The sequence below is a fragment of the Chinchilla lanigera genome, unplaced genomic scaffold (genome assembly GCF_000276665.1).
Source record: "Chinchilla lanigera isolate Chin_1 unplaced genomic scaffold, ChiLan1.0 scaffold00134, whole genome shotgun sequence".
NCBI classification, from domain to species: Eukaryota; Metazoa; Chordata; class Mammalia; order Rodentia; family Chinchillidae; genus Chinchilla; species Chinchilla lanigera.
In genome coordinates this window covers 3,295,765-3,311,979 of record NW_004955535.1, presented here as the reverse complement: position 1 = coordinate 3,311,979, position 16,215 = coordinate 3,295,765, and the positions used below count along the sequence as shown (strand labels likewise).

General features: G+C 37.5%; 1 protein-coding gene across 6 annotated transcripts in view; it reads right to left on the bottom strand.

Annotated features, from left to right (window-relative positions):
* Window positions 1-14,964: 14,964 nt before the first annotated feature.
* Dmd (dystrophin) overlaps window positions 14,965-16,215 on the bottom strand; it is a 2,013,932-nt gene continuing 2,012,681 nt past the window's right edge. For 4 of the 6 annotated variants that reach the window (XM_013507710.1, XM_005410485.2, XM_005410488.1 and 1 more), the window contains one exon: window positions 14,978-15,080. In XM_013507710.1, the coding sequence (XP_013363164.1) occupies window positions 15,069-15,080 (12 nt within the window). In that variant the 3' untranslated portion in view covers window positions 14,978-15,068. Of the gene's footprint in view, window positions 15,081-16,215 lie in introns of all 6 variants that reach the window. The other 2 variants (XM_005410486.1, XM_005410487.1) reach the window with 1 other exon arrangement.

The following is a 16,215-nucleotide window of genomic DNA, read 5'->3' as shown; positions in this document are numbered from 1 at the left end:
TGCACACATGTTTTTTAGTGGGTTCTCATTTAAGGCCATAGTTGTTGTCCGTATGGCACACGGGGCATTGTGAGAACTATTCTCTTCTACCTTTCTTGGTCCTTGGCACTTTCTGTACCTATTTTGCCCTATCTGTTTCAGCTACATGATCTATCTACAGTTCCTGAAAGGACTCTGGTTCTTATCTTGGCCTGACAAGAGCTAGTCTCTCTATGACCACCAGAAGAAAGATCTATCTTTGCTTTTTGCAGTGCCTGTAAAGGTGCTTACCACAAGTAGGGAGAATGTTTGTTGAATGAAAGATGAATGAATATATGGAATGGAAAACCTCTATTATGATTCTTAATGAGTTTTCAATGACATTTACATCCTTGAAATGTCCCTCTACTGGCACTGTTTTTCTGTTGCATTTTGGTGGGTTGACTAGGACCTAGTTATAATATATAACAACATTTGATTAAAGAAAAGTGTATGTTAAGTTCTTTCCCTCTGTGTCAAAGCTGGTGGCCAATCCATGTCATTTTTCTAGATTTACAGAAAGACCACAGATTCTACCCTTCCTTGCATTAGGTTGGGAAATTGTGGCTGAATTTTTTTCTGAGGAGAAGATGAATAGAAATGATTTGTTCCTTCTACAAGTGTGTCTTCCACAATATTTTCATTCTGGTCCACGTGGCTTGATTCAAAGGCATCAGAAATGATGGAATTTCAAGAAAGAGTGAGCGTAGCTTTGGATCTGTGATGTGGACTAGAGATAAACTGGTGCTGGATTTAGTGAGTGAGATTTTTGTAGGCTGCTTGTTATTGTAGCACAATCTAGCATTTCCTGACTGTATCATCTTCCAAACAAACTTTTGTAGCCTACTTGGCTTTGAGTTAGGCAGAATTTACATGGTCATTTTCATTTGACATTTCAGAATGTAGATGTCGAAACATATCTCCTTATTCAGCTTCTTCATTTTATATTTTCCAAATGATTTGAAAGAAAAACATGGAGTAAGATAATGACTATTCAGTAGAAAGCAAAAAATAGTACAGAGCACAAATAACTCACAATTAACATAACAATTCTTACTATTAATATGAATCTTTCATTTCTTCTCTGTTTTACAGTTCAGAAATCTGCTATGTTTAATAGAAAGCACCAGATATACTGCCTTTTTGATGAAAGGGAGTTGTTCAAATCTATCAAGCACATGAATATATTATGTGTTTCATTTGTTGATTCATTTATATGAGAATTAAATCCAACCAAAATTAATTAGGACCTACTATGTATGTTTTGTTAAACAATACTGTTTTTGGTTGATATTCAGGTAAGGATGTTGGTAGATGCAGACTGCTTGTTGTAATGCTCATCTGTTAAATTATCTCTGCTAAATGTGACCAGAAATATAGAATTTTTTACTGGCAATTGTAATTCTTGGGCTGCATGTTACTTTATTACACATCTGGCTGCCAAATCTATATAGGAGCATTTCATGACCATTATACACTGGAGGGAACATTAATTTACTCTGAAGACCAAATTAATTGGAAAGGCCTTTTCCAAAGAAAATACACGAAAGAATATTAACATCACGCTTGCAAATACAATGATTTGCTTTGGTATAGGGATCCTTCTCTTTGAAATTTTGTCCAGTTTTCCCTTATTTGATTAATACCCCTTCCTTGTGTGACCACTTTAGTTTTTAAGAGCCTTATGCCATGATCTATGGCAAGTGTTTCTCACCTGTCTCCTGTAGCGGATGATGAGGTTCCGGATGACACATGTAGACTCCCTTTTCACCTTATATTCTAAGTGCCTGGCCTAAAGTAGAAACCCAGTACATGCTTATCTTATAAATTTTGACACTATTGTTTCAGAACTAGAAAATCCACTTAAAACAAAGCTACTTTACTGATATAATTTTAAATTAATTTTGTATATCACATATAAATAAATAGGTCACATTTTTCTGATTACTTATTATTTATTGGCACATAATTAATTGTGTTGCAAATATCTATAGATCAATCTGAAGGCAATTGACATCACTTTTGAGATTACAATTTCCAGTCTATGAGTATAATATAGCTCTATGCTTTTATCTTTTCTTCAATGTCTTACAATAAATCTTGAGAGAAATTTCTGTAAAGATCTTGTACATTGTTTGCTAGGTATATTTCTATGTCTTTTATTGTGAGGCAATTAAAAATGATATCTCAAAAAATATCTTTCTGCTGAGGCTGAGGTATAGCTCAGTGGCACAATACTTCCTAGCCCTTGTGAGGTCCTGAATTTCACATCCATCATGAGGATAAAACAAAAATTTCCTTCCTCTCTAATAATAATACAATTGCTTTTCATCCATGAATTTCTTGATCCAGAAAATTGACTAATTTTCTCATTTGAATGATTTTTCTAATGATTTTCTATGAGGACAATCAAATAACTATCTTCTAAAAGTATACACTTTTTTTTTTTTGGCCTCAAACACATTAGCTAAGAACTCCAACAGCAGCACCGAATCATGTGCTGTTAATAGGCACCTTTATCATGTTCCTTAATTTAAGGGCACTTGTCAGTGTTTTCTTACTATGAAATATGATAAAAATTTCTGGAAGTTAAGGACAATGACTGTAAAACTCAATGAAATCTCTGGGACACTTTGCAAGCAGTTTTCAGAGGAAAATTCACTGCAATCAATGCTCACATTAGGAAAAAAGAGAAAATCCAAATCAATAATCATATGAGAAATCTTAATATACATGAGAAACAACGAAACAGTCCCACATTGAAACTAAGGAGGGAAATTATACCGAGCAAAATTAATGAAAATGAAACTTAAAAAACTAAAACAAATCAACAAATAAAAGAACTGGTTCTTCAAAAGAATAAATAAAATAGACAAGCGCTTAGCAAGACTTTTCTCTCAAAAAGAAAGAAAAGATTCACATATATACAATAAGAAATGAGAAAGATGAAATCATAAGAGACACTGCTGAAATCCAGGAGATAGTAACTACTTTGAGAAATTATATTCCAACAAATTAGCAAATTTTGAAGAAATGGACATATTTCTAGATACATATGAACTACCAAAACTCACCCAAGAAGATATAAATATGCATAACAAGCCAATCACAACCAATGCAATTGACACAGTAATAAAGAATAGACCAACTAAAGAGATCCCAGGACCAGATGGATTCACGGCTAAATTCTACAAAACCTGTAAGGATGTTATATCACCAATACTCCTCAGGTGTTCAAAGAAATTGAAAGGGAAAGGGTGCTCTCAAATATATCTATGGAATCCAGTATCACCTTGTTCCCAAAACCAGATAAAGATTGAACTAAAAAAGAGAACTATAATCTAATCTCTTTAATAAATGTAGATGTAAAAATCCTCAATAAGATATTGGCAAATAGAATGCAGAATATTATCAAAAGGCTGATACACCATGATCAAGTAGGTTTCATCCCAGAGATGCAAGGATAGTTCAACATTCATAAGTCTCTAAATGTAATACATCACATAAAGAGGAGCAAGGTCAAAAACCACATGATCATATCAATAGATGCAGAAAAGTCTTTTGACAAAATCTAACACTCCTTCATCATAAAAACCCTGAAGAAAAACAGGTATAGAAGGAGCATACCTGAATGTGATAAAGGCTATCTATGACAAACAAATGACTAGCATCATACTAAATGGGGAAAAACTAAAAGCATTCCCCCTAAAATCAGGAGGCAGATAAAGGTGTCCACTATCACCTTTCTTATTCCACATAGTACTTGAAACATTAGCCAGAGCAATTAGGTAAGAGAAAGAAATAAAAGGGATATATATATAGGAAAGGATGAACTCAAATTGTCAGTATTTGAAGATGATTTGATATTTTATAAGGAAGACTCAAAGAACTCCACCAAGCAACTCTTAGAATAACTAATTTCAGCAAAGTAGCAGGATACACGATCAATACACAAAAATCATTAGCTTTTGCATATACCAACAATGAATGGGATGAGAAGCAAATTATGAAAAAATACCACTCACAGAGAAAAATGAAATCTCCAGGAATAAACCTAACCAAAGAAGTGAAAGATCTCTACAAAGAAAACTGTAGTACTCTGAAAAAGGAGATTGAAGAAGACATCAGAAAATGGAAGGATGTTCCTTGCTTCTGGATAGGCAGAACCAATATTGTCAAAGTAGCCATAGTTACTAAACAGATTTTAGTAACTATGCTAAACAGATTCAGTGCAGTCCCAATCAAGATACCAATAGTATACTTTACAGATCTAAAGAAAACAATCCTAAAATTCATACAGAACCAGGAGAGGCCCCAAATAATGAAAGTAATTTTGAGCAACAAGAGCAAAGCAGGAAGCCTAGCAGTATCAGACTTTAAGTTATACTAAAAAGCAATAGTGAGAAAAATGGCATAGTGCTAGAACAAAGACAGACGTGGATCAGTGGAACAGAACTTAGGATACAGAAGCCTCCCCAGACATATTCAACTATTTAATCTTTGACAAAGCATCCAAGAGCACGAAGTGGAGGAAAGATAGCCTATTCAAAATGTAATATTGGGAAAACTGGTTATCTGTTTGCAGAAGAATGAAACTAGATTCTTATCTCTCACCACATACTAAATTAAAATCAAAATGAATCAAAGATAAAAAACATTAAAACAGAAACATTAAACCTACTGAAAGACAAAATAGGTAAAACACCTGAATACACAGAAGTAGGAAAAGATTTTGTAAATACAACATCAGTCATACAGGAAATAGCAGCAAGAATGAACAAATGAAATTATAGCATACTAAAAAGCTTCTGCACAGGAAAAGATTCAATCAATAGAATGAAGAGACAACTTACAGAATGGGAAAAAATTATTGTCAGTTATTCCTCAGACAGAGCACTAATATCTAGAATATACAAAGAACTCAAAAAAGTAAAACCACCTAAAATTAAAGACCCAGTCAAGAAATGGTCAAGAGAAATAAACAGACAATTCACACAGGAAGAAATACAACTGGTCAACAAGTACAGGAAAAAATATTCAACAACTCTGACCATTACAGAAATGCAAATTAAGATAACACTAAGATTCCATTTTACTCCAGAAAGAAGGGTAATCGTCAGAAATCAAACAATAATAAATGCTGGTATGGCTGTGGTGAAAAACATCGTGTTTTGTATCACTATGTCATGCTGCTGTATTCCATTTTAGCATGCCAAAGATTTAAGGAAACAAGGTAAGAGAGTAGGAGGAAGTATAAGAAAGACTTGAGGAAGAGTCTAATATCACTTTAAAGACACTTATAAAGACTCAAATATCACTATAAAGGAAGATTTTAATATCATCATAAAGGCACATTTGACTTATATTTAAGCAAAATGCTAGTATGACCATTGGGTACTATTGTGTGACTTGGGACAGGAATCCTGTCCTATGTGAAAAAGGCTTCGACAAGACATTAGCTGAACAAAGTAGTAAAAGACAAGTCAGGGGGTCAGAGGAAACAAGGAAAGGTTTGTAATAAAGCCATTTCACATTCTTGCTTTAGCCCTTACCTTGCCTATATTGCTATAAAATATTACCAGACTTGAAGGGAAATCTATGCTATGTAAACTTCCAGAGGAGGATGAACCTAGTACATCCAGCATTTAGCCAGGGTGATGGCTATTCTTCCTTTTGTATCACTTAAAATTCAAGCTAGTATTTAATCTTCTCTCCTGTTCTCTTCAGTAGAGCTGGAGAGTTGCTGCTCATCACCTTCAATGGAAGACATAGTTATCTGTCAAGTTTTGTAGTCTTTGGGTATGAAATTCCAAAGGAATTTCTATTTACTTCTTTGAGTATCCTATTTCCTTACCAGTCATGCCTCTGACTCTCTGCTTGAATGTCCCTGGCCTGTCTCTTTCGTTCTGCAGCTCTGAACACCACTCCACAAAAAAAATATCAGTAATGTCCAGGGAAGGCAAGCCGGTATATAAAATCCCTAAGTGTCACTTGTATTGCGTACTTTGTGGTCTCCTCCATAGTTTATTCAGTCATTTTGAGGACATTTTTTGTACCATGCCTCTTAGGTGCTCTGGGATAATGGAGAAAACTCACTCAAATCTCTTACTTTTAAAAACATTATATTCTGTTCAGGGGAGAAGATAATACATAAACTATATAAGAAAAAGCATCACAACACCTGGTAAGAAATGTGATATAGAAACTAAAGCAAGGAGAGATAATAGTTAGAAGTTCCAATTCTAAATGGTGGCTAGGACAAGTTTAACTGAGAAGGTATGTTTTTGGTAAAGACTTGAAGGAATTGAGGAAGTTAGCAAAAGAGCAACTGGGGTAGAGCATACTGTGCCAAGAAAACAGCAAGCATGAAGTCTTTGAGATTAAACCTGGATGGTGTGTTTGAGAAAGTGACGTAAAATGAGTGGAACAGAGTGAAAGAGGGCAAGGACAGCAGGCATGAAGACGGAGAGTTACAAGTCAGATTGTGACTTTGAGATGACTGTTAAACCACTCAGGGAGATGTTGAGGGGGAGGCTTGATATACAAGCCTGAATTTATGGATGATGTTCTGGCTATAGATACCAATTGGGGAGTCATCATCATATAGAAGGTGCACTTTGCCCTGAGATTGAATGAGATCATCAAGGTAGCAAATTTTCCTAAGTTTCCACTATTGTAGTGACAGACCTAGATAACGAACTTTTAAGGAGGAAAGGTTTATTTTGACTCACGGTTTCAGAAGTTTCAGTCCAAGGTCAGTTAGTTGTACTGCTTTTGGGCCCTGGACAAGGCAGTGCATCACAGTGGGAGCACCTGGCAGAGCAAAGCTTCTCACTTCATGGTCATGGGGAAGCAGAGGCAGGAAGGGTCCCAATATGCCCTTCAAGGGCATGCCCCAGAATGACCTCACTTCTTCTAACAAAGCCCAACCTCTTAAAGGTTCCATCAACTCCCAGTTAGCTGTATGGACTGGGAACCAAGGCTCTAACACTTGTACTTTGGGGGACATTTATCCACATCCTAGCACAAGTGTACATGTAAGCGAAAAGAGATTGAAGGACTGAGCCTCGGACAGCCATGCTGATGTTAGGAGACTGGCAGATGAATTACTTGTGAAGAGTATAAGCACATACACGTATACGTGCCATGTAGCATTTTAGTGGAAGCAAGCTTGAGTAAATTATGAAGAAAGAGGGTGACTAGGCTCACTGCAAAGGAAGAAAATGATGCTATGGTGTGGACCTTGGCTGTTCACATGAAACCTTTACAAATAAAAATGTAGAGGTGAATGTGGAAGGTTAGGCTGCAGTGGGGAGCGGGGAGGGGAATAGGAGAATGTTCAGGTTTCTCTTGTTTCACAACTTTATTTCCCAAGGAATGAAGACAAGGTTTTCTTGGCACCCTGTCTGCTGGCCTCAGCTGCAGAAAGTTTTTTGCTGGGTGCTCATTATTGATGCCCCTAAAGAACCTGAGGAAGGCAGACAGGGGAGAGGAGAAGCCAAGCTGTGTTGAGACAGCAGCCAAGATCAAAGGGTGCTCTGGAACTGTGATGCCCTTCGAAATTGCCCCAAATTGAGGCAAGGGGCCGAACCCCAGACAGGCTGTTGCCCTGTGAGAGTTGTTACCTCTGACGAGAAAGTTCTGTGACTGAAGGCAAGGCCCAGAGATGGACCCAGCTGTGACCCATTAGCAGCTGATACTCCCAGCAGCTGAAGTGTAGACGCCCTGAAGACAAGAAGGGATGTGGCCAGGATGCTTCAGGAACCACTACAAGCCGCAAATACACTAAAGAAGTTGAAAGTTCTATTTCTTCTCTCTCTGTGCATGTGTGTAGGTGTAGTACTGAGGATTGAATCCAGGGCCGTGTGGATGCTAGGCATGTGCCCTGCCACTGAGATACCTTCCCAAACCCTTTTTATTTTTTATTTTGAGACATGTTCTTGCTAGGCTGCCCAGGCTAGAATCAAAGTAAACTTGTAATCCTCCTGCCTCAGCCGCTCAGGAAGCTGGGATTACAGGTATGTGCCACCTTCCCTTGCTGGGGTTTGAATGTTACATTTGAATGAATGCAAATGAATGCAGATAGCTTTTTATTCCACCTTGGGAAAGCACATCTCTTTACTTGCTGGCTTTTATCAGATGGTCAACATTTTCAGCTAGGGAAATGTTATTAAATTACTTTTGAGAAGTCATTAGAGAACTGGACAAAATACTGGACAGGGAAACTACGACAAGAATATAGCCTAGATTCCAACAGTAAAGCAAACAATGTTATACTGCTTCCCTAGGAGGCGTGTGGAAACGTGTTGAGGCTGTTTTGTCACTGCCGTGACTGGGAAAACTACAAAGAGGAGAGTGGTTGTGCATAATGAAGAATTGTCCCAACCCACATACCAATGGCAACTCCATTGAGAAATACTTGTGACTGAAACCAGGGCATTCTTGAGACTGTAAGGGTGCTATAGACAGTGGGGTCCAGACAAGGGGAATAAATGTGAAAGAAGCAGGTAAAGCTGGGGGGGGGGCTTGCAGCTACCTACAGAGGTAAAGGGGCAGACTGAACCCAAGGACACAGGGTGTGATGGCAGTGAAAGTGACTGAATAGCTGCGTGTGCTGGCACACATCTAATAATCTCACTTATTTGGGAGGTTGAGGTAGGAGGGTCACAAGATTGAGGCCAGACTGGGCAACTTAGATCTTATTTCAAAATAAAAGGGGAGGGTTCGCTGGGGATGTAATTCAGTCCTCCCTGGATTCAAACTACAGTACCCCCTCACGCTCCAAGAAAAGACAAACGAGAAAGGGATTGAATTCCTCGTATGGTGTAGGAGTTGCCTATTTGGGTGACAAATTCCTAATAAAAATCATTAACATGCCTGGGGTGTTTCACTTTAGTCTGGATAGGAATTATTCCATTCCTCAGCAACCTCGAGCGCTGTGACAATAACAGTATTTCCTTAGTGCAGTGTTGCCCAAATGTTTCATGTCATTGCCCATGGAGAAATTGATTAGTAATTGTACAGCATCCTTGGTTAACTGTAGGACATTGAAAGCGACAGGCCTCATCTGGCCATTGCCAAGACTGCAAGATTTGAAGACTTTGGCAATCCTGGGACACATTAGAAACCCCACCTTACCAAGGAAGTGTTGAAAGCCTAATACGTGTTAACATGAAACCAAGAGATGTTAGAATAAATCTAATCCATAGTTTGGTTTTATTATATATATATATATATATATATATATATATATATATATTTGCAGTACAAAAGATTGAACTAGGGCCTCATGCATACCAGGCAAGCTACGGAGCTACTTACTTTTCCAGCCTTAATCTCTGGTTTTTATACATCTCTGTTGAATTTATGGGTAAACTGTATTTGCTTAAAGACTCAAATGTTTGTGGCAATTTTGCACATTAACAAATTGGAGACATCAGTCTTAGGTTCTAATTTAAAATGTGTCATTTTACACCTGTGAGTTCAAACAAGTGATAAAAGAAAATCGGACCTACTTCATACAATATGTGGTATTGAAACATTTCTGAGAACTTCAGATTCACTGTATTCATAGGTCTAATTTGTTTAGATTTAGGTGAATTAGGTACTGGGGAGAGCTTGTTTGGCAGAGAAAGTTTTCCCTGTTAGACATTAGACAAATTTGAAAATATATCAAATTGAATGTATCAGTGCAATTTAGAATCAGAGAATTCAGACTACTCGATTTGGAGAAGTCTGCTTACTGAAAGCGACTTACTTCTAGCTTTATATGAATTGATCTACATTTGTAAGTGGAAAAATAAGATTTGCAAGTTGAACCAAGAGGTTTAAGAATAATCAGGTTTTAAAATGTATATACCAAGTGCAGAAACCTGGTAGAGATCATCTTAACTAAGCTCAAACTTAACAGTACCAAAACTGGGATAGACCACCCTGTGCACCTCCCAGTGTGATGTGGTGAGCACACACCATGGCTTGGGTAGTGTTTCTGCCGAAAATGCAAAGCTTGAGTCAAATCCTGGGGAAACATTCGTCAAAGAGAGGCACATCCTATAAAGTGACCAGCTTGTACACTTAAAAATGTCAAGGGCTTTGAAGGCAGGTAAAGGTAGAGAAACTGTTCCAGATCAAAGGAGATTAAAGAGCCATGACAGATAAATGCCACGAAATCATAAATTAGATCCTAGACCAGGGGGAAACACGTAATAATAAAATATATCAGCACAACTGACGTTTGAGTATGGGTAGTAGACAATAGTTTTGGACAATATTACATTCATTTTAATTGTAATGTGGTTTTGCAATAGAACATGATTTAGGAAAAAAATCTAACATCTATCCATCAAGAGGATAATAAAGTAAATGCGGCAAATGTGATCAATTTAGATAATCTAGGTAGAGGGTATATGGGAGTTCTTAGTACTATTCTTTACATTTTTCTCAAGTTTGAATTGTCAAAATTAAGTTACAGAAGAGCTTAAAATTAATCCTGATTACACAGAAAACACACACGTATATATAAAACTTAAACTTCAAGTTCCTGTACAGGCTTTTCTGTACACAAACGCCACTCTCAAACATCCTCAGAGCTGACGCATGCATGTACATATATGCATATACATGCATTGTTTACAGGAATGCCTAATGTCTGGCATGTTCCATTCTCATGTTGTGGAATAAACCATGAAATGGTAGCATCCTGAAGTCCAAGGAGAGACAATGTGTGCATTTCCCACTCTGGTGTGTTTGCTACTGTGGGAAAGAATGACTCAAATCCTTCCTCCACTTACCATAAAGGCCAAGTCCACACATTTGTGCCAGTGCTGCCCTTTGTATTCACTCCACCATCAGAGAATCCCATCTAGGCTCCACGGAACACATCCATTAGTCCTAGTGCTTTCCCCCAAACACACATTTTGCTTGCCGGTGCACAGTCTGCACCGACTGGCTCCATTTTAATTTTTACCTTTATTAATTCTGTCCTCCCAGCATGTGCCAAGTATGGAATGGAAAGCCAAATACCTTCCTCAGTCACCCACACATGGTTGTCTTGGGCACGGTGAAATGCTGAAGATCCCTCACTTAGCTAGTTAAGGGCCATCAAAACAGCCAGACAGGGTATTCCCACAAAGATAGGTTTGGGTAATGGTGGAAAAGATATAGGACTTAGTTTAAATAGGCTGAGAATTGCTTTTGGTGTTTGTGGACTTTTGGGCACTTCTCATTCTCAAAAAAGTAGCAAGTGGTTCTTACCAGGGTGCCACAACTAACACTACTCTTGAGCTTGACTCTCTCCTAATATTTCTAAAATCACCAGCGAAGGCTGGGCCTATTGGACTTGCTACTCCTTTGGCCCACAAACATCTGGCCCCTAATGGGGACTCCTCTCCCATGACCACCGGGAGGCGAAAGTAACTTCTCCCTGGATGAGCTAGCATTGCTACTCATCTTTCCTGCCTCCTTCACAGCTAGGATCTTCTGATCCTAGAGCAGAGCAGGCGTTAAGAAGGGGGTCTCCTGGTGGTGGCCAGGACTGTGGTTGGAGAATCCTCCCCACAAGTGGTTCTCAGTCATTGCTGTAGGCACCTCTCCTACCATTCACACATCCTGAGGTCTGGTGCCATTAACAATGATAGTACTGACGTGAGATTCTCTTAAGGAGCAAAGTGTAAACTGCAAACTGGTTTAATCCACACACTATTGCTAAAACAAATAAGAAATGAAACATTCATTATGACTACTGCCCTCAAAAATTTCTCTTGAGCTACACATGCTCACTCTTTGATTCAACAACCTCACTTCCAGGAACGGGTCTTACAGGTTCATTTATGTACAAGTGAAATGAAGTAAGATATGCAGTCTTGTCATAACAAAAGGCTGAAAACTCACATATCCTACCAAAAGGAACTGCTTCAATAAAATACCCTACAGCTGTGTACTGGAATATTATACCATGATGAAAACATGGGAAAGCATTTTATATATTAAATTGGAAAGGTTTCCTGGGTCCCTTAAATTTAAAGAAGGTGAGGGGCTGGGGATTTAGCTCAGCTGCAAAAGCGCCTGCCTGGCAAGCGCAAGGTCGTGAGTTCGGTTCCTGGTACCGGAGAAAAACAAACAAACAAAAAAAAATTTAAAGAAGGTGCATAACTTGAGTACAGACAATCTTATATTCTGACATAAAAGAGCACATTTGTAATTCTTTATGTGCAGTGAGGAGGATGTGTAACCACCCTATGGTAGCTAGGATTCTTTTCACTTTTGCTCTTCTAGAGTTTCATTTTCCAATTTTATGAATGCATTATATATTGAGAAATTAAACTTGGTGTGGTGTTGTGCATCTATAGTCCCTATGAATGAGAAAGGAAGATCACTTGAGTTTAGAATTCAGGGCCAGACTGAGCAGCACAGAGACCTCCACCTCAAAATAAATAGATTAAAATGAAAAGAAATAACATAAAATATTGCAGTCCAATTGACACTTTTTGTAACATAACTGCGTGCTTTATTGAGATACACAGTAAAGCAGTAATATAATACAATAGTAAGGCATATATTTGGTGAAGTCTGATATGTTGTGAAAATGCAGTAAAACTGAAGTTTAAAAAAATAATTAGTAAATGTTACAGTGTTGGTGTTAAAACACAATACATTATGATACTCAAGTAAGAACCCAGTACCTGAAAACAATGACATAACATGCCATGTGATGTTTATGCTTCAGTTACATTGACTATGATTTACAGTTTAATACTCGGTGGTTATAAAGAACACAAAATAATATCCAAATTAAGCTTTAAACTCAGCAATAAAGCTCTCAATTTTTATTCAAATATTTTAACAGACTCACTTGAGAACTAATATCTAAAAGATAAAAGAAAATAAGATTAAAACAAAATTATGCACACTACCTCTGATTTTAGAGTGAAACTTAAAACTTAGTAGGATGTAAAGTAACCCCTTTTTTTAAATCTTGGTTAAAACAAATCTGTATGGGAAAAGTCCAGTGTCACATAAAGCAACAAATCCGAGACTAAAACCAATTCTCCTTGTAATTTGTTACTTTAGCGCTTTGGGTTTTCTTCTGAAAATTATAAAGGAAAAAGAAAATGAAAAATGTCCACACAATAGACAAGTGAAGCTGTGAAATCAGGTGTGCACAATTACCAGAAACACCCCAAAACCAAAGTGAGGTAGAAATAGCATGAGAAGCTGTGTTCAATGTTAATTATCATTAATAAAATAATGGACAAAACCCACTCTCCAAAAGTTAATTACACTTGATGGCAGAGTAATAGATTTGCAAAGTAACAGGATACACAGTAATTTCTACTGAATTAATGATTTGTAAAAAATGAAAGAGTAATAAAATGACATGAAAGAGTAAAGCTTTTTCCTACCAGTCCTTAGCTTTCCCTCTCCTCTTTTTCTCCTCCTTTTGAACAATTGAGTTTGTTGATATATTTAACACTTGCCTGATTCCCCAGAAGGGGGACGTTGGAGAAGCTTTTGCTTAGGGTACGTTAGAATTGATTTCTCTTCTCACTTATAAACCTATGTGGAATTAGTTGCAGAGAAATGGAAAAAGGAGAAACACAGTTCACAGGCTTCTGGATTGGTATTTCTCAGTGTCATAATGTGATGGGGCTACTGTCTTATACCTTTATCCAAGAGTTGTTTCAAATTAAGTCTTGCAGCATTGAAAAACTCACCACGATGGGGAAGAAATCTAAATAAACAACAACATCAAAACTACGCACTTCTGTTTCACTGTAAGAAGGCAGGATAATTCAGCTGCAGTTAGAGAGCACACATATGGATGGTTATGAACATTCACCCAAACCTTTACCTCGAGAGTGGCTGCTCCCTCGCAGGGATCGGCTGGGACTCCATAGCCCGGCAGCCCTACCGGCCATCCTCCTACTGCCTGGGAGTTAAAAATGCCCTGAGGCACTCTGACTTCCATGAAAGCATCATTACATCTACATTGTAGCACAGGCAGCGGCAGGAATCTGAATATATCATCCAGCAGATTATAGTGACATAATAAGTCTTGTGTATTCATTCACATGTTCCTTTTCAAAAAAATTCAATACTCTAGCTGTCAGTGAAAAATTTAAAATGAGAAACATCTGGAGCCCCAGATAACGTTTTAGCATGGTAGCTCCCTCCTGGCTTCCGGTTCCAGGAAAAATTCATCCTAGACCAAGTAGGCAAGCCTGGATGACTAGAAGCATCTTTTGCCCATCAGGAAGTGGTAGGAACATTTGAAGAAATGTAAAAAGTTCTATAGAAATTCATATCTATTTATCTATATACCTATAGTATTTATATACTTATAGAAATATAGATGTGTAAAATGAGAGCACACAGCCAGCCCCACTCAGTCAGCAATTCTCAAAAGAGCAACATGAAGTAGTCATTTGGTGGTGTTAGCATAAGTCCTACCTTTAATATGCAAGAAAAGAAAAATGCCATGAATTCCATATGAATATCACGCTAAAACAATGCAAAACAATGTGCTGCCTCAGTTTGTGTTTGTGTGTGTGTGTGTGTGGGGTGTGTGTGTGTGTGTGTGTGTGTGTGTGTGTGTGTTTGTTTTTAGGGGTTTTTATAAACAACTTTTTTTTATAAAGCACACTTTAGTTTACAATCTTTCTTTATAACTGTTATAAATTTTTAAACAACCCAAAATGCGTTCCATATAAAGAAATGGCAAGTTATTTAGCTATCAAGATTTTACATGTAGTTTTCTTATAACTTTTTTGTACAATTGCATAGACGTGTAAAACCTGCCATTGTTAACAAAACAATAACAGACTTAGAAACTACTGAAATCTACAGTATAGTACCACTACCCTTCACAAAAATATAGATTTTATTTCTTGTAAACTCTTACTGTCTAATCCTCTTTGTTGTATGAATATTATAAAAACCATGCGGGAATCAGGAGTTGTAAAACATTTATTCTGCTCCTTCTTCATCTGTCATGACTGAAACTAAGGACTCCATCGCTCTGCTCAAATCATCTGCCATGTGGAAAAGGCTTCCTACATCGTGTCCTGAAAAACAAAGGGGGAAAAATGAAGACTAATAAAGGTGAAGGGGTCATTACTCTGATTCTTTACTGTTTAGAAAATCATTCCCCATTTCTGGGTGAACACAACACAGAAGATGCACTTAAACATAAAAGTATTTGAATTTCACTAGTATCCAGGAAGAAGCAAAGCCTTGTTAATGAAGCATTGCACGTTGTTAGTACCAGCTCAATACTGGATCAGGCTACTGGTGTCATTTAAATGGAAAAAGGTCAAACGTTGCACTCATCTTCCCAATGTAAATATGCTATCAAAAGGATTCCACAGATAATCACCTGATTCCTGTCACAGTAGGACTATTTCATGGTGAGAGATAACTTTTCTATTTGGTGTACTTAGGACTTACTTATATTCATGAGTTTTATTACTGAATTATCACCACCAAAACGGTCCCCACCCTCATGAGTACCAACATCACCCCTCTACCATTGCCTTTATTATCATCATGGCCACCATCACACACCATGTGGATCTTCATTTTTAAGGCTGTTTCAAGCTGTAAAGGGTTGTGGTATTATGATGGAGACAAGCCTTTCTTCTCTGCTTTTATGGGGTTGAAAAGTAAACCTTTGAGTGCACCTTTTCATACACTAACATTTGAAGTAGAAAGCTTTAGAATAAACATCACTCTTCATTCCAAATTACTCTAGTGCCTAATTAAAATATGACCCACATGGATTCCATAGACTTGAGTATCCCATGAACTTATCTTTGATCTCTTGATATCAGGGTTAACTATTAGGATAGTCGGTTAATAATAATAATGTGGCACGACCTAGCATTTATCCTGCAGCATGGAACAGAAGAGCAGCATGCTGTCCCTGAGTACTCTGTAGCAAGGGTCAGATGGAGAATAAGATAATCTGAGGCATTAGAAGTTTCCTTTTCTTATATGTCTCATGTTTTTATAGGGCTAATTTTAATTCTTGCACAGTGGTAAATCATTCTGCTCTCTAAGTCCTGCTTTTGGAACTGAAATGCTTTACTAGGCTATTACTACTTTGCCGTGTATCAACTTTACAGATTCTCATAATAATTGTTAAAAATCCCAATAAAAATTAAAGATAGACTGGAGCAGATTCTCTGTTCTCATATTTAT